The sequence below is a fragment of the Oncorhynchus clarkii genome, chromosome 13 (assembly GCF_045791955.1).
Source record: "Oncorhynchus clarkii lewisi isolate Uvic-CL-2024 chromosome 13, UVic_Ocla_1.0, whole genome shotgun sequence".
NCBI lineage: Eukaryota > Metazoa > Chordata > Actinopteri > Salmoniformes > Salmonidae > Oncorhynchus > Oncorhynchus clarkii.
This window is the reverse complement of record NC_092159.1, coordinates 36,946,130-36,966,127: the sequence shown is the minus strand read 5'-3', so window position 1 is coordinate 36,966,127 and position 19,998 is coordinate 36,946,130. Positions and strand designations below refer to the sequence as shown.

Genomic DNA, 19,998 nt, shown 5'->3' with positions numbered 1-19,998 from the left:
GGACAAACTATCACTGATATGCACAGGTGAATTGTGGGCCACCGCCACTGGGATTGGCCTAACACCTGTTTACAATTAGTGCTGATTCACGCCAAGGGTTTATCTCAATAGTCTAAAGTGACTACCTCACCTCTCTTCCTCTCATCTGCTCTGATCCAAGTAATTACCCTCATCAATCCAGAAGGCTGTGTCTGGTTTTTCAGAATGCTCTCTATTCTAGTCCATTGATATTTCTGGTCCTACAGCGTTCCATGACATTTTCAAAAGACTCTCTCTCTCCTATGCTGTGTGTGTGTGTGTGTGTGTGTGTGTGTGATTTCTCCACAGAATTCCAACAGTGCACCTTGTGTGCTCTCATAATTCCTCCTGAAAGCACAACAATAGACAATTCTACCCCACATAGGCCTAATGGGAGCACACAGATGCAAGAGAGGTCGAAATCATTATTCTACCATGATACTGACAGACAGACAAACGTCATCCATGCAATTTAGACTGATGTGTGAGCTCATGGCTTTTATCCCACCATGTTTTAAGAATTGAATAGTCACTGAAGAATAGTCTCAGATTCCAGTACTTCCATTATCATTTGAACACAGGTCTCTGACCACAGGTACATTTTCAGACAGACAGGCTGACAGTGAATTTCCAACATTGCCATAATATCATTCTCTGCTTTGAGGCGGAGGACTCCATACTTTCGATGCTTTCCAACCCAATTTAACATACAATCTGTCAGGTTCTTCATTACTTATTTTGTAGTTAGTCCCAAAAGAAGCCTCCCTTGTCCAACCATTAATCTACCTGTGTGGCGTGCAAGTGATTTTCCTCTTGATTTTCCTCTTTTTCCTCTGAGAGATGATCAGGACACTGTGATGCCACAGAGCTTCACATCTGAGCCAATGGAAAATAACAGGTGTATCTCTGTAGACTATAGTCAGTTTGGTTGCGTGTGGCTTAGATTGTCTCAGACATGAGTGAATGTGGATGATAGTCAGTTTTGTTGCGTGTGGCTTAGATTGTCTCAGACATGAGGGAATGTGGACTATAGTTAGTTTTGTTGAGTGTGGCTTAGATTGTCTCAGACATGAGTGAATGTGGACTACAGTCAGTTTTGTTGCGTGTGGCTTAGATTGTCTCAGACATGAGTGAATGTGGACTATAGTCAGTTTTGTTGCGTGTGGCTTAGATTGTCTCAGACATGAGTGAATGTGGACTATAGTCAGTTTTGTTGCGTGTGGCTTAGATTGTCTCAGACGTGAGTGAATGTGGATGTCATACCATACATGCTGTCAATGCATGTGAACTCCAATGCTCCATCTCCCTCAATAAAAACAACAATGGCCTCTTTGTGATGCAGTAAATGACTCTTTCAACCCTAAGAGCTTTAAAATTGTATTTATTTGGAAAGTGATCCGTGAATCCAAAAAATAAGTTATATAACCTCAAAAACATGGGGACATACTTTCAAGCTTCCCTGCCAGTCAGGCAAACAATATCCCAGGTTGTCTACTCGAATCTACCACTGACAACTGCAGGCTGTCGACAGGCCGATTCTTGTGTCCCATTCATGCGGCCTCAGTTTGGTCCAAAGCTAAACGGCTGTCCAAAGCATGTTTCCAGTCGCACCAATGTCATCATCCAACATAACATGACACATGCATTGTGCTACTAGATTTTATACTTTACATGATTGGCGCTAGCTCGTCAAGCCTGTTCACCAACAGTGAACGGTGAGGTTCATATGTAACCAAGACTAAACTCAGCAAAAAAAGAAACATTCCTTTTTCAGGACCCTCCATAATCCAAATAACTTCACAGATCTTCATTGTAAAGGGTTTAACACTGTTTACCATGCTTGTTCAATGAACCATAAACAATTAATGAACATACGCCTGTGGAACGGTCGTTGAGACTCTAACAGCTTACAGACGGTAGGCAATTAAGGTCACAGTTATAAAAACTTAGGACACTAAAGAGGCCTTTCTACTGACTCTGAAAAACACCAAAAGAAAGATGTCCAGGGTCCCCACTCATCTGCGTGAACGTGCCTTAGGCATGCTGCAAAGAGGCACGAGGACTGCAGATGTGGCCAGGGCAGTAAAATGCAATGTCCATACTGTGAGACGCCTAAGACAGCGCTACAGGGAGACAGAACGGACAGCTGATCGTCCTTGCAGTGGCAGACCACGTGTAACAACACCTGCACAGGATCGGTACATCCGAACATCCCACTTGCGGGACGGGTACAGGATAGCAACAACAACTGCCCGAGTTACACCAGGAACGCACAATCCCTCCATCAGTGCTCAGACTGTCCGCAATAGGCTGAGAGAGGCTGGACTGAGGGCTTGTAGGCCTGTTGTAAGGCAGGTCCTCACCAGACATCACCGGCAACAACATCGCCTATGGGCACAAACCCACCGTCGCTGACAAAGAGTGCTCTTCACTGACGAGTCGCGGTTTTATCTCACCAGGAGTAATGGTCGGATTCGCGTTTATCGTCGAAGGAATGAGCGTTACACCGAGTCCTGTACTCTGGAGCGGGATCGATTTGGAGGTGCAGGGTCCTTCATGGTCTGGGGCGGTGTGTCACAGCATCATCGGACTGAGCTTGTTGTTATTGCAGGCAATCTCAACGCCGTGCGTTTGATTTTGACCCATTTGTTCAGGGACACATTATTCCATTTCTGTTAGTCACATCTGTGGAACTTGTTCAGTTTATGTCTCAGTTGTTGAATCTTATGTGAATACAAATATTTACATGCTGAAAACAAAATGCAGTTGACAGTGAGGACGATTATTTTTTTGCTGAGTTTATGTTAATGGCTGTTTAAGAATGGAAAATAAACTAGTCAATGAATGTCCTGTCCTGAGGTCTACCTGGAAACTTCTCAGTGACTAAACCATTGTCAATCAAGGAAGAATAGTATCTGCCATACTGGGATGCTCACTGTTATAGGTTCAGATGATGATGTCACTATATAGTGGTGTTTAAATTTGAAATGTACCTGACCCACATCAACAGACAGAAGATTGTTTGGAATGAAAACTTAAGAATCGTTGCTCTCATAGAGTACTTATAGCACTGTTAACTGTACAGCAGGTAATATTGCTACACACACAAAAAAATGGCTTTATCCTGTTACAAAAATAGTTGACACACAAACTTACCTTATATCGATCTTTCTTCTGGGTGTTTTCTTCTGCAATGGAGTTGAAATAATGAAATAAGTCTGTGACTGTCCTGCAAAGCTGCTGTCATCACTGCCAAAGGTACTTCCAGCTAGTCAGGTATATGTCTGATTGTGCGTGGTTATGTGTTGTGATGGGGAGTTGACAGCAGCTTGCACAGTAGTCAGGTGAGTTGGTAAAACAACTACAGTGCCCTCAAAGTATTCACACCCCTTGACTTTTTTCACATGTTGTTGTTACAGGCTGAATTTAAAATGCATTACATTTCAATTTTGTGTCACTGAACGCAACACTCTAAAATGTCAAAGTGGAATTATGTTTTTAGAAATGTTTACAAATGACTAAAAATGCAAAGGTGAAATGTCATGATTCAGTAAGTATTCAACCCCTTTGTTATGGCAAGCCTAAATAACTTCTGGAGTAAAAATTTGCTTAACAATTTGGATAAATTGCATGGGACTACCTGTGTGGAATAATCGTGTTTAACATTATTTTTTAATCACAGCCCCATCTCTGTACCCCACACATACAATTTATCTGTAAGGTATCTCAGTCGAGCAGTGAATCTCAAGCACAAATTCAATGAAAAAGACCAGGGAGGTTTTCCAATGCCTCTCAAAGAAAGGCACCTATTGGTAGATGGGTAAAAAAATAAGACGTCAAATATCCCTTTGAGCATGGTGAAGTTATCAATTACACTTTGGATGGTGTATCAATACACCCAGTCACTACAAAGGTAAAGGCGTCCTTCCTAACTCAGTTGCCGGAGAGGAAAGAAACCGCTCAGGGATTTCACCATGAGGCCAATGGTGACTTTAAAACAGTTACAGAGTTGAATGGCTATAATAAGAGAAAACATCGTAGTTACTCCACAATACTAACCTAAATGACAAAGTGAAAAGAAGGAAGCCTGTACAGAATACAAATATTCCAAAACATACATTCCGTTTGCAATAAGGCACAAAAGTAATACTGCTAAAAGAAAAATAACTTTTTGTCCTGAATACAAAGCATTATGTTTGGGGCAAATCCAACACAACATTAAGCACCTTTTCTAATATTGCGTTTTTTAAAGATTAATGGGCAAATATTGTACAATCCTGGTTTGCAAAGCTCTTAGTGACTTACCCAGACAGACTGCCAAAGTTGATTCTAACATGCACTGACTCAGGGGGTTGGATACTTACTTGTCTAGTCAAAATATATTGGTTTTTTATTTTCCATTAAATACTCCAAAAAAGTAATCATTTTGTGTAATCATTGACAAAAAAATGACAAATCCATTTGAATCCCACTTTGGAACACAACAAAATGTGAAAAAGTCAAGGCGTGTGAATACTTTTTGAAGCCACTGTATTTCTCCTTTAACATGCGTGTGAAAGAGACAGACTGTGTAAAAATATATGGCTAATTAGTGTAGATCATTTTGATACTAGCACATATATTCATAAAGAGATAGATGAAGGAGTTTGTGGTTATTTTGAGAGGTTCACCAACTACACAGCTGCAACCTGCTGCTGAAATCGCAAATCTGTAAATTAGATTCTAAACCTATATTTACACAAATCACCATTAATTTCACAACTGCAGCTATTTTTCCATGTCTGATCTGCAGGGCAAATATATTTATTTCCGACTCTCAAGACACCCACATGAGAACTAAAACTAAGTAAAATGCTGATGAGGCTCATTATTTGTTTCTGCACTTCCCACCTGTTAATAGTTTCTGTTGGTTTCTGCATTAGGGGGACTACAGGGGAAAACTCTTGTTTGTTTGGTGTTAAGGTTCATTTATCATAAAGACATTTCTCCAGCCTATTATATTACAGGAGCACCTCAGGACAGACCAAAACAATAAATGTGATAAACATGCATTGAAACACGAGGGGAAGAGAAATTACTTGTCTGAATGCAGATACAAACGACTACGACGCCTTAGGGAGGACACAGTGCTTCATCTTTTACTAATGAGGAGAAATGTAGGTGTTGGAATGCTGCCTACCCTGACTGACGTCCTAAAGGAGGATCTAATGCATGTAACACATGGCGTTACTGTCATTCATCTGGAGTCTGTAGGTGTGTGTGTGTTTCTCTCAATGCTGTGGCTCAGCAGGGAGGTCCCTTTAGTGCAGTAAAAAAAAAAAATAAAGCAGTCAATTTCACAGTGCGAATGGCACCATCAAGCAAACTGTTCTATGAGCCATACTGGGAGCATGAATGCAAAGTAAGGGTTTATATTAGCTTCGCTTTATTGGTCTGCCGATAAACTGGGCCAGATAGGCTGTGCCTTCAGAAAGTCTTCATACCCCTTGACCTGATTTTTTCCCTCCGCAGTTTGGTCAGAGGTCCAGATCTAGGCAGTCTTGAGTAGTCCCATATTATTTATTTTTACTTCCCAATGATGCAGACTACTGTGCTCTTGGAAACGTTCCAACGCTCTAGAAATTGTTTTATACCCTTTCCCAGATACGGCTTGTCACAATTCTACCTCAGCACTCTATGGCCCGTTCCATGGACTTCTTGGTATAGTCTCTACTCTGACGTGCACTGTCAACTGTGGGACCTTATATAGACAGGTGTGTTTATTTCAAAATCATGTCAAAACAATTGAATTGGCCAAAGGTGGACTCTAATCAAGTTGTAGCAACGGCTCAAGGGTGATCAAATTGGATGCACCCGAGCGCAATTAGATGTCACAGCAAAGGTGTGTCAATACTTGTAAATGAGATATTGCTGCATTTAATTGAATACATTTGCAAAACATATTACAGTCTAAATTCTAAATGGATTAAATAACAAAATGCGGAATAAGTCAAGGGGTATGAATACTTTCTGAAGGCACTGAACATTAAGTATTTAATCCAAAGTTGTGTGAAAATGATCATCAGATTTGGAGGAGCGCTTTGGTCAAAATGGAAGTCACAGTGAGTACTAATCCATTATTGTGGCTGGAAGCAACAGATTTTCAGGTCAACATGGAGTAGACTAACAGGGCTTTAGTGCATACAAGTTTGACAGCCTTTCTATACTAGTCAATCTATAATGTTATTGTTCTCCGAGATATCTAGGAACAGAAGAAACTATACTAATGGCCAAGTATCAAGGAAATGAAGTTGTACTTTATCCATTATACAAACATTTGTCAAACCCTAAAGTAGACAGAAAGAAATACACAAGACAAGCATTTTGAAAACTGAACACTTAAAAAATGTAATCACTCAAATTTGAAGGGAAAAAAACAGGATAACAAAGACATGGTATCTTGCTGTGACACTTTCATAGATGAAATTACCATAACCGAGTTCACAATTGAAGTCCTTTTCATTGTAAAATGTCTTCTTGAAGACAATGGTAGTTGTATTGAGGGAGCTTGGTGTCTTGATGTTGATTACAGGCCTGCTTGTGATGCTCTTCATCAAAAGTCTTTGTAATGCAACAACCTGAAAATAAACCAAATTATTATTCCAATATATTTACCTGTATCAAGTCACCCATAGTATTGATGTTTTTTATTTTCTGCTGTCTGAAAAAACAAAAAACAAGACTCACCTGAAGAGAGGGGCATGGCCCTTGTTGTTGGCCAGAGAGAAGAAGCCGCTGTTTGGGGAGAAGTCCATGCGGTGGGCCCTGTATATGGTTTTCCTCTGAAACATGGGGAAGTTGGAGAACACCGTGAAGCTGGGGATATGAACCTGAAATGAGAAGGGTAGACATATGACACTTGGAGAGACTTGATGACATTGAAAGAGAGACATGGTTTTAGTTCTTTATTACTATCCAAGTCATGCTGCAATAAAACCTTGTCTTTACAAGAGACCAGGTGTAGCTGTTATGATGACAAAGACAACATTAGGTGTGTGAGAGAGAGAGAGAGACTGACCAATCGGGCAGCCTCGTCGTCAGCCCTGGAGGCAATGGCCAGGATCTCGGAGGTGGGGTTGAAGCGGAGAGAGGTGGCAGAGTTCACCAGGTTCATGATGGCCTTCAGAGGCTTGGGGTTGTTCTGCCGCATACACTCCTCCTGCGAGTACACGTTCACCACACCTGCCGCTGACCTGAGATAATAGAAATGGTAGAAAATGATGTGAACTTGTGTGCTACAGCTATATCTATACGAAAAAATACAATTGGGTTATTCCATGAAATGGGTGCCTTTGGCATCCCGTTGAAATTTTAAGTATAAAATGTGCACAAATACTACAATTTAAAAGCCTGTTATGTTAAATGAAGTGCCCTTTAAAATGTAGACCACATGGAGAATTCAATAAATCTGCATTTTGACATGTCCCTCCGTCAACCATGTGTCCTCTAGTCAGATTTGAACTCACTTAACCCCAACCTTTCTCCAAGTTTCTTTCACCATCATTGTACAGCCCTAGTTATTTTGTTGCTTTGACAAAGTCATTTCTGAAGATAATTTATTTCATACGATTCATTGACACGTTTCCTTCATTTTAAGATCAACCATGTTTACTTGAATTCGTGAAACTATTCCTTTTAGAATAGTTTTCATCCTGAAAAACAGAACATTGAATAGTCAAATCATAGAGTAAAATCGGGTGAGCTGGTTCTACTCTTCTTGGCTATTTTCTGGTGTTTTGTGGTGGAAAACTGAGCGGGTCGAGCATGACATGTCAACCCTGTTACCTATGGACAGACAGGCTAGAAATGTTTTCACTAAATGTTGTTGTGTGAAGCTTGCATTTAATTAACACTCCCTGTTGCACAAAACAAGATTCCATTCCCCCTGTCACGAGGAAATGTACAGCTGATTAATGATGAAATTGTCAACCCTGTTCCTTTATTTGGCACATAATAGGCACTTACTTTAAATGTTTTATTTAAAATCGCTTAAAGTGGGTTACCATGTTTTTTTATTTTATTAAGTTGAACGTGCTCTTTATGACAGAATGTTAATATTTGTTACACTTCTTAAAAAGCCACCTAATTAGTGGAACGACCCAATTATCCTTAAGGTTTTGTGGCAAAATCATGCATAAAAACAACAAAAAAAGACATCTGAAGCAAGACAAACAGGACAAAACAAACATTGCAATGGCTTGATCACAAAACGACAGGGACCATCGCTGCTGAAACACATCAGCAAGGAAACGGATTAATAAATAAATAAATGAATAAAGCTACACACCAACAACCTCATATCACAAAACGACATGGAAAATGCTAAAAAAACAAAATGGCCGACTCACCCGCAGGCCAGATACTGTCCGTTCTTGGATGCAGCCATGGAGGTCCCACTCACACAGCCATCATCTGTGAACCTGTTCAGGCATTTACTGCTCCTCATGTCCCATATGTACACCTCACCCTCCTCTGCAACATAAAAAAAAGTTTGGTACATACAGGTACCCACGTACAGCTTTTAAAAAGGTGCAATATGCAGAAATCGCTCCGCCATTTCCTTTCTGCTAATTTCAGTTTGTGACAAAACAAGCAGTGGTCACCAGGGCAGTGGTCACTTCCTTTGTCAAAATTCAAAGGCAAGATCTACCGCTCAGATTTTTTTTATATATATATATTTTTAAACATGACAAAAAATGAAATATTAACCTATTAAAAACGGTTCTGTAGCAATGAGGATTGTAGTAGGTAAAATGCCCAATACATTACCACTGCAAATTGGTTATGCTTGAATTGCCCTGCCAATGTTGTTCTTCTCAGATCATTTTGAAAAATATATTTCAAAATTGTAGGTATACGTATACAGCTGAGTGAGTATAATGCATTTGCTTTTATTTATTTTACTGGACTGATGGCCTGTATCTGATGGTCAGTCTGAGGGAAAGGAGAGAGTAGCGGTGAGGCTTCCAGCCGACGGCGAAACTGCATTATTTCTGCCTCATGCACCAATTCATGTTGTTAAATCGGGTGGCCAGTTAAAGGGAAATAACACTTTGCTATACTACTTGCAGTGAGTGGATGTAGGGCGCTGAATAACAACTTCAACATGAACTTATTCATAAAAACAGCAGCTCGTTGCTATATTCCGCCGAGTCTCTCTAGTCATGGTTTTAAAAGTTTTGAAATCTCACAGTATCAACTTTGCTGTGCGCTCGAGGCACTGTGCATACACAGTGATCTGAGCTATATGATTGGCCAGCGGAAGGCCTGAAGGTGCACTTGATTTGCTCTCTGGGTATTTTTCAAAATGGGAACACTTTGCCTTCCCAGTGCTAGGGCTGCTGAATCAAGTGCACCTACCACCAACAGCATGAAACAAATACAAAAATAGGAACATGAGGATTAATCGTTGTTTTTTTTTTTTACAGAAATGTTTGGTGACCAACTAGGACCACTGGTGTAGAGAATCATTGTACCATCTCTGTTAAATATATGTCCCATAAACAAAAATATTGTTTGAAGCTTGTGAACAAAGCCAAAAGTAAAAAGACACTAAATCTAACTTAAGAATGTGAAGCATAGAAATGGCGCACATAGAACAAGTCTACAGCGTCTTAGAATTGATTTCAAAGATAATGACAGATGTATAACTCACATTTCTATGTTAATTTGGTCAGGTCACCCAAAAAGTCACATTTTGAAACTAAAATCTAAAAAAGGCTTTAGGATGTGATTGGGGTGTCGGGCTGTGGTTGTGTGTCTTAGACCAGGGTAAAAACCCACCAGAATTGGTGAAGACTTTGCTGCCGTCGTGGGAAAAAGCCACTCCCACAATGTTTCCGTTGATCTTCAAGCTTTTCACTACCTCCTTTGTCTGAAAACAAAAAAACAAAAAAAGTGAGAAAATACAGACATTTATGCAATGCATGTATGCGCCTGATCCAAAATGGAGTCTTACATTTTGATCCATTTTGGATGTGTGGTATACCAGGTATTTGCCATCTACAATCACTTACCTTCATTGTTAACACGTGGAGGTATCCGGAGGTGCCAGTGAGAAGGAGTGATTCTCCATCAGGGGAGACTTCAAACTCTTTCACCCTCTGTTCCCTCAGACCTGGGGGGCAATCATAATTGTTACTGCACTCAATCACACAACCAGGCACTTACCCACTACCCATGTAAAAAAAAAGAACACAGCCTGGCTGAGAATATACAGCGATTTTATCTTCAAACCAATCACAGAACACAATAACTTGCGCAGTAATAACTAGGCTTGGGCAGTATACCGTAAAACAGGGTATTTGGAAATAGCCATGGGATGGTTTTCAATACGGTCAACACAGTTGAAACCTTCCTTTTTGGAATTGGAATATTTGTGGCTACTTTTTAAGTAAATACCTGCAGTCAATTTGTGCAATACGTTACGAGATAAAGCAGTTCCCATTCTTAATTTCACCAGTCACATAATATTTTATTATGAAGCTTACCAGTAGTTCCCAGTCACATGGTGTTTGGTTTACAAGCACACAACGACTAGAGAGACTGGAGCCTTGTGAATCACTCAATGTTTTGCACCACGTGCCAGGTGATCTAGGGGCGGCAGGTAGCCTGGCGGGTAGGAGAGTTGGGCCAGTAAACGAAAGGTTGCTGGATTGAATTCCCGAGCTGACAAGGCAAAAATCTGCCGTTCTGCCCCTGAGCGAGGCAGTTAACCCACTGTTCCCCGAGCGGCGTTGACGTGGATGTCGATTAAGGCAGCACCCAGCACCTCTCTGACTCAGTGGTTGGGTTAAATGTGTTAAGAGACATTTCAGTTGAATACATCCAGTTGTAGAACTGACTAGGTATCCCCCTTTCCTCTAGTTACACAACTAAATGTTTGCCAGCTACATATCAAACCAAATTTTATTTGTCACATGCGCCAAATACAACAGATGTAGAACTTACAGTGAAATACTTACTTACAAGCCCATAACCAACAATGCAGTTAAGAAAAATGAAGTGTTAAGAAAGTATTGACGAAAATAAACAGGTAAAAATACAAAACATTTTTTTTTTAAAGAGGAACGATAAAATAACAGTAACAAGGCTATATAACACGTGTGGGGGCACAGGTTAGTCTAGGTAATTGAGGTAATATGTACAAAAGCTGAAGAACATACGCACATCCAGGTACTCTGCAGAGCAGAGGTGACTCTGGGTCTTCCTTTCCTGTGGCGGTCCTCATGAGAGCCAGTTTCATCATAGCGCTTGATGGTTTTTGCGATTGCACTTCAAGAAACTGAAAGTTCTTGACATTTTCTGGATTGACTGACCTTCATGTCTTAAAGTAATGATGGACTGTCATTTCTCTTTGATTATTCTAGCTGTTCTTGCCATAATATGGACTTGGTCTTTCACCAAATAAGGCTATCTTCTGTATACAACCCCTACCTTGTCACAACACAACTGACTGGCTCAAACGCATTAAGGAAAGAAATTCCACAAATTAACAAGGCACACCTGTTAATTGAAATGCATTCCAGGTGACTACCTCACGAAGCTGGTTGAGAGAATGCCAATAGTATGCAAAGCTGTCATCAAGGCAAAGGGTGGCTATTTCAAATTATCTCAAATATAATATATATCCGGTGCCATTAAATGCCATTCAAAGATATCTTATAACTATTAAGTTAACTGTCTAAAATGTGCTAAATACTCTGCAGTTGTGCATTTGGTTTGCTAACTTACAGTAGATATATAGCTTCTTGCAGAAAAATAAGCTTATCTTGGTAACAGCAGAGAATCCCCTCCTGGATCAAGAGCCTTGCCGTTTAATATTTGTTTTGTGTGTGCAGCAAACTGTGAGTAGCATTTCTTGTTATTTGTATAACTGAGTTGGGATGTCTGTCCTGCAAATCATTTGGATCAGAGACTGTATAAAATGTTTTCACTGAGATTTTACATGTACTTGTTAGCATTGCTAACCTTTGGTTTACAAAGGCTCAGCGGGGTTTGTGTTCAGTGCCAGTCTTTACCGGATATCGGTATGGAGGTTTGACAATCTCGATACCGCCCAAGCCTAGTAATAAAAGGCTGTCACTACCTAACAGCCAACTGGTTAGACTACTACCGAACAGCTTTGGGGTTCTAGTGACTCCCCATGGCTTCCTCCTCCTCCTCACCTCTGACAGTGTGGACAGGGATGACCTTGCCCTCCATCATGTCGTAGATGTAGAACAGCTTGTTCCTGAAACTGGTGGCCACCACCTGCTCCCCGTTCACACTGAACTGGGCCTTGTGCACCGGGAACCTCTCCAGGTGAATACTCTGAATCTTAGGGTTGGTCTTCCCATCAACCTGGAGAGGAAGGAGGGACATTTAGAGTGAGGTGGATGGTAATTCATATTAGTACAAACTTGTATGTTAGTGTCACAGATTCACTAAATAACCATAAGATAATGATTCGTAAGGATGATTGGTGGTCCATTGAGTTTGTATATATTTTTTGCTTATAGTTTGTATGGTAAAAAAAAAAGGTCTGGAGGATATTATTAAGGATGCAGTTCCCTATACCATGTCTCATGATGACTGCCACAAGAATACCTGAGAGAAGACTGCAGCTGATGAGTAAAATGAATACCTGGAACAGAGAGATGGACTGGTCGATCCCTGCTGTCATGACAACCTGGGCAGAGGGGTGGAACTGCACCGTGGTCAGCCTGTCCTTAGACGGCCGGTCGTTGTTGGCGTGTAGGCACTTCTTCATCTGCAAGAGAGTTAAATACATCCAGAATAAATGGACTAGCATCACATGTAAACAAAACCACATGATCTAATAATGGAAAACGTAATGGTTTTGTAACCCCCAAACCTCTAAAGTACTCTGGTTTAGAGTCCCCATTTGCAGTCAGAGAGAGACCTGGTTGTTTTACCTCAAATGTAGTAGTGGTAAGATGATGGGAGAACAGAACTCACCCGTATGATTCCTTTGGGAAGGCTGTCGGATGAGCCCACAAAGTTGCCCGTCTTCCTCATCAGGTCGTCTCCATCTTCATCAGAGTCATCTTTAGTTTTTGGAAAATAGACATATTTTATTGAAAAGACACAAATGTATACTTTATACCAGGACTCAAACTAGATTCAGCCGCATGCCGATGTTTTTCTTGAGCCGATGGTCAGGAGGTCGGAACATAATTACAAATAATTTGTAAACTGCAAATTGTCCACAAGAAGCCCAAACATATATACAATTGTGTTAAAACAATCATTTCAAACCGTCTATATCATGAAAAGAGCAGGTGTTCATAATGTTTTGTAGACTCAGTGTGTATCTCTCTATTATGCGTGGGAATACTTTGGAACAGACATGCAAAATTAAAATCAAAATCAAATTTTGTTGGTGTTTTTAGTCTTATGTCCAAAAATGTTTAAAAAATGTACTTCAGAAAACTTGGAGGGCCAAATCAAAATCACCAAAATCCGGCCCACGCTCAGTTGGGGAACCCTGCTGTATACAATATATCACCATTATAGAGTAGGTAATCATAAGTGAGGGGCATCTCTCATAACATACTACATGGATCATGAAGTTGTTTATAACCAAAATGTGGGAGTTTACCTTTTTTCTTATTCTTTTTCTTTAATTTTGTCTCTGCCCAGGACGGCATTCCACCCATTGCTTTTTGGAACCTGGCAAAAATGAGTTGGAAGTAAGAGCTTGAACCACAAGATCCCAACGATATTTACTCCATGGCTGTGTTACTAACATCCACTTACTGTTCTTTCATCCTCTGCTGTAACTTCTGTTTGGACATCTTGGCCTCCGCGTCACTCTTGGCCAGGTCTCTACGGAACCGGTGTGTCATGTCCACTCTAGGAAACAGGAGGGAAATATCATGAATGGATTAATAAAAAACAGTGACGTAACTAGGATGTAACGGTTCACCGAAACGCATCGGGTCCCTGGTTCCAATGTTTAAGATACAAATCGATCTAAATGTACCACGCATCGGTCAGAAAATCGACTCAAACGTTATGAATCGTCAGTTCACTAAAAGGTTTTGCTCATGTTACTTTCTTTCTACCTTCCCGAAAATACCTCTGATCTGTTGTGAAAACTGATGCTTCCTCTCCTTCATTGTCAAACTAAGCATGTAACTGCGTTGACAGTCACTGATTTTGGACACTTTTTTATTTTTTATTTTACCCCCTTTTTCTCCCCAATTTTCGTGGTATCCAATTGTTTAGTAGCTACTATCTTGTCTCATCGCTACAACTCCCGTACGGGCTCGGGAGAGACGAAGGTTGAAAGTCACGCGTCCTCCGATACACAACCCAACCAAGCCGCACTGCTTCTTAACACAGTGCCATACAACCCGGAAGCCAGCCGCACCAATGTGTTGGAGGAAACACCGTGCACCTGGCAACCTTGGTTAGCGCGCACTGGGCCCGGACCGCCACAGGAGTCGCTGGTGCGCGATGAGACAAGGATTTCCCTACTGGCCGAACCCTCCCTAACCCGGATGACGCTAGGCCAATTGTGCGTCGCCCCACGGCCAGTTACGACAGAGCCCGGGCGCGAACCCAGAGTCTCTGGTGGCACAGCTGGCGCTGTGAGGGGGATTTTGGGCTCTATTAACAAACCTCCAAATGCGTTTCAATGCCATACAACACTCCTTCCGTGGCCTCAAAGTGCTCTTAAATACCAGTAAAACTAAATGCAGGCTCTTCAACCGATTGCTGCCCGCACCCACCCGCCCAACTAGCATCACTACTCTGGACGGTTCTGACTTAGAATGACATCTCCAATTCAAAATAAAATCAAGAATAGGTTTCCTGTTTCGCAACAAATCTCCTTCACTCATGCTGCCAAATATACCCTCGTAAAACTGACTATCCTACCGATCCTTGACTTCGGCAATGTCATTTACAAAATAGCCTCCAACACTCTACTCAGAATATTGGATGTAGTCTATCACAGTGCCATCCGTTTTGTCACCAAAGCCCCACAACTGCGACCTGTATGCCCTCGTTGGCTGGCCCTCACTACATATTAGTCACCAAACCCACTGGCCCCTGGTCATCTATAAGTCTTTGCTAGGTAAAGCCCCACCTTATCTCAGCTCACTAGTCACCATAGCAACACCCTCCAGTAGCACATGCCCCAGCAGGTATATTTCACTGGTCATCCCCAAAGCCAACACCTCCTTTGGCCGCCTTTCCTTCCAGTTCTCTGCTGCCAATGACTGGAACCAATTGCAAAAAAATCACTGAAGCTGGAAGCGTATATGTCCCTCTCTAACTTTAAGCATCAGCTGTCAGAGCAGCTTACCGATCACTGCACCTGTACACAGCCCATCTGTAAATAGCCCACCCAATTACCTCATCCCCATATTGTTATTTATTTATTTTATTTATTTTTGCACCCCAATATCTCTACTTGCACATCATCTGCACATCACTCCAGTGTTAATGCTAAATTGTAACTATTTCGCCACTATGGCCTATTTATTGCCTTACCTCCCTAATCTTCTACATTTGCACACACTGTACATAGATTGTTCTATAGTGTTATTGACTATATGTTTGTTTATGTGTAACTCTGTGTTGTTGTTTGTCGCACTGCTTTGCTTTATCTTGACCAGGTCGCCAAATGAGAACTTGTTCTCAACTGGCCTACCTGGTTAAATAAAGGTAAAATTGTTTATTTATTTTAAAGGATCTACAAGTAATTTTGCATGTTGAACAACCCCAGGGAATATCGGTAGCCTACTAAAACTGAGCGCTGCTTCGCACGCTGACTAATAACGCCTCGATCACACCAATAGCGTCATTGCATTTTGGTACACCAGAAAGGTGAATGTTGAGCTTTGGTTGCACACATCCAGATGATGCTGCTTACCATTTTGCACAATGACTCCCTGTTGGTGTGATCGAGGCTTAACAAAAGTTCAACATTCACCTTCTGCTACCATTTCTGTCAAGCGGTCTACGCAAATCTAATCTAATAGTGGGGTGGTAGATGCTCACTAGTCTCCCTTATGGCTCAGCTCAAGTGACTACACACACACCATAGACATTTACACACACATCAGCTCAAACAGGTCCAGCTCAGAGAGGCCCAGCCCGTGAGCTCCATTAGCAGCAGATTTGAATTTAGAATGGAAAATGAATGTGTTTATGTATCAAATGTTGTAGCATCGAATATTATCGTATCGATTCGTTCCTCTCATCAAACCAAATCGTTGCAAACTAAAACGGATCATTCCTGTCAGTGCTTGACTTGGGTAGGAGCTCACTGGAGCTGAGTACCAGCACCTCAAATGTTCTACTGCTCTACTATCTTATAGAATATTAATACCGGAACCCCAAAAAAACAGTACCGGAACCCAAAATGAGTACCAGACCCTATTTCAGTCCGGGTCAAGCACTGGTTTCTATATCATACTGGAGCCCATGTATCTAGATACGTATATATTCGTCTTCAAAAGGAAAAGATGCACATCACTAGTAACTGCCCATACAAGCAATGTTTGATTCACATATCCATGTAATTGACATTAGGGTTACATGACTACAACTAATGTAGTTACATGAAGTGTGAAGCATTGTACATGACATCAATGCTGAAAAGACACAATAAGACATTGCTGCAGTCCCAGGTACTAACTCTTCCTCCAGATCATCATCCTCATCCTCCCATACTGCTGTCCTCGTTGGCTGAACCTTCAGCCGTGCTTCATTCTCTACATCGGAATCGCTGGAATCGTCATCATCCAGAAGTGTGGCACCTCCATCCTCTCGGTCCTGTTGACAAGAAATTGATTTGCTAAAAACTGACTGCAATGAAACTAAAAGTAAACGATGTGACAGAGGGATATGACACTGGAGATTATTTGTCTATTACCTGGTTGTAACTAACTATCAATCAATAATGGATTTATATCTATGCCATGCTGACAATGTGCCAACATAATCGACTGAGCATCTGGCAGGCAGCATCATTCTGTATGGAATCAGAGGTGTATTCATTACGCCGATTTTTCGGATTGGAATGGCAACCGTAAAATGAACTACAACTTCCGTTTAAAACGCAACAGATTTTACGTCACGTTGAAGAGCGTTTGGAGTTGTTTCAAAACGTTTTGTAACAGACGAAACGTTTTGCTACAGAATCGGCGTAATGAATATGTAACTAATTAATTCCTACCTCCACCAGCCTTTCCACAAGATCATCTTCAGCACCAAAAACAAGATCTTCTAGAAGTTTTACAGATGCATCTTCTTCGCCCAAAACAGTCACTGCCTGGGCGTTTTTGTGTCTTTTTAGCACTTCCTCATCGTAGTCAGGCTCTGGTTCAGAGACTCTCTTCGTCGTCTCTCTCCCCTTTCTAGAGTGTTTACCAACTTTGTCCATGTTTATCGTTTAAACCTTAGCATATGAAACGAATTGCAAGTTGTATCAGGACACGCTAGAATTTAACAAGATTCAGTAGACTCAAAAATGTGCTAGCTAGTCTTTTACAATAACATGCCTCATGCACCCAATGTTTTCCACATGGGGTTGCTGCAACGCTGTGTTAGTTGTGAGAAAAGGGAACGTGCGGCTGCACTATTTCCCAAATTTGCAAAGTATGTGCACAGAGAAGAACTCATGGCCCACGCAACGCGCCAACAGTGTACATGTTTTATTAATCAGCGGTTGGGCGCAGGAAGCGCGCAAAAAAACATATCACGTGTTTCCGTTTTCTTGACCCTTGAACTCGGAATAAATTGTTTATTTTTTCACTCTTTGCACACAAACGTTCTGGTAAAGATACTTGCGCCCTGTTGTGCATGGATTGTAAAATGATCTTCAGATTTTGCATTTGTCATTGATGCAAAGTTTTGGGGAAATCTATTTTGAATTTAATGCTCCTAACTATTTCATAAATCTTTATTTATTGATGTCTTCTTTGAGAGTGTACATATCAGTGTAATCATTGGGTATACCTGAAAGTATGTTAAAAAAACAGGCAAGAGACATATACAAATGATACAAAATAAAGATAAAAAGACTATGCATAGAAAATGCTTAACAGTCATGCATAATGGAAAAATATCATCTTAATATACAGTATTGGGAATGGGAACTTTCCTACATTTTCACATGCACAAATCTGTATTCTCTTACATTTCTCTCCTGGTACCCCTCCATCTATAGGCCATAGTTAAGATAATTATTATGTAAAAATACTACAGGTTTAGAGAGGTGATCATAAATCAAACTATCAAAGGGGTGCAAGAGAGACAGAGGGATTATATACATTGACGGAAGGAGCAAGGAGCTCTAAATAGCAACTGTCAATGACCCATTTTCAAGCCCACCCTTGGCCTCCAACCAACAGATACCTCTCAGGCTGACCCTAGTCCCTATTAATGGACCCTTCTTCATTACAAAGACTGTATGATCAGCAGGATTATAATAGCTCCACTTTGACCTTGGCAACCTTTCCCGAAGAGCTGTATAGAATATGATGGGCCACAAACCACACCCCTTCCCCCACTGGAAATATATGCATCTAAATGTGTTGAAAAAGACACTCTTTGTATTAATATTGTGTTTCAATGTAATTTAACCACATTTTCACCAAGTTCAATACAAACAAAGCTAGTTTGAAATACCTTCTCAGTTTGCAAGTATATTACAAATATTGAAATCATGTTCTTAACACAGTAAATGGAACATGCAAATCTGGTGTGAAATGTTCAGTTGGGCCAACCCCTTATCACTTCAGTGTTTGCAGATAGGAAGGAATCAAAAAAGAATAAGCAATATGGTAGAACCAATGCGATGGCAGGTAGCCTAGTGGTTAAGAGTGTTGGGTCAATAACCCAAAGGGCACTGGTTTGAATCTCCAAGCTGGCTAAATGAAAAATCTGTTGAGGTGCCCTTGAGCAAGACACTTAACCCTAGTTGCTTTGGATAAGTGTCTACTCAAATATCCATGTCAAGAGAGTCTATTAAATTTGACTGCAGACACAATGATGTTTATTAGATGTTGATGGCTAACCCTTTCCTAATTCTTCTTGCAAAAAGCACAGCCCTTAAATGGTTTCGAGATGGCTCTGGAAATGGACCGGAACACCCTGACCAACAGGGGACGTTTACGGGACTCCTGTGCAGGTGCTGGTGGCAGGTCGTCCTCAAGTTGGGGAATGAATGGGACAACATGATCATCATCTGTGATAAGAGAACATTGCAGGATTAGAATTGAACATGGCAAATGTACTTTCATTCTCTTCGACCACAGTCTAAACCAACCACACGGTAATACATCAAAATGACAGCATCAATGATTTTGACCTTGGGAAATGTAAGAGTTGCTACAATGTTTGCCTGGCAGCTCGTCAAACTCAGTGGCCTTGATCAGAGAAAACATTATGGGACCAGAGTTGAATAAAACTCAGCATTAAAGTAAAGCTGCATTCACTCTGACCACTGGCCACATCTTGGCAATGCATTAAAAGAAAAGGATCATCATTGTGTGTCGCTTACCCAGCGCAACTCGAGAGGTGCTGAAACGCTGCGAAGGCAGCTCCTTTTGAGTGAGGTGGCTCTCTGGTTCCACTCTGCTCTTGAACACCTGTTGCCGGGTAAATTCATCCTTCCATTAGACACCCCACAATGTCTCACTCTGACCCCATTAGCTTTGGATTCTATTCCAGCCGTAATGAAGGGCAAAACCCCCAAACATGCATCTCCATACCTTGATCCTGACCGTTGGCAACTTTGGGCAGCAACTGAACCTCCGGCCCTGGCTCTTCTTCTTCACTCTGGCAGAAGGGACGTGGCAAGTCTCTGTATCGGCAACAGCTGTAGAAGTGCACCTCACAGGCAATGCAGTGTCAGGGCGGTTGGAATGGAGCTCAGACATGTACTCAACAACAAAGTCACTGGAGGCCTGGCTAGTGCCG

The 19,998-nt window shown here is 41.3% G+C and overlaps 1 protein-coding gene across 1 annotated transcript; it reads right to left on the bottom strand.

The window, feature by feature from the left end:
- Positions 1-6,294: 6,294 nt before the first annotated feature.
- On the bottom strand, positions 6,295-17,703 carry LOC139364616 (U3 small nucleolar RNA-associated protein 18 homolog). Its single transcript, XM_071101502.1, has 13 exons — positions 17,252-17,703; positions 16,712-16,848; positions 13,819-13,914; positions 13,661-13,731; positions 13,018-13,106; positions 12,683-12,808; positions 12,225-12,399; positions 10,074-10,174; positions 9,841-9,931; positions 8,406-8,529; positions 7,076-7,250; positions 6,745-6,887; positions 6,295-6,635 (listed from the first exon to the last, which is right to left on the bottom strand). The coding sequence occupies exons 1-13, from the start codon at positions 17,456-17,458 to the stop codon at positions 6,611-6,613; spliced, it is 1,560 nt and encodes a 519-aa protein (XP_070957603.1). The 5' UTR covers positions 17,459-17,703; the 3' UTR covers positions 6,295-6,610.
- Positions 17,704-19,998: the final 2,295 nt, after the last annotated feature.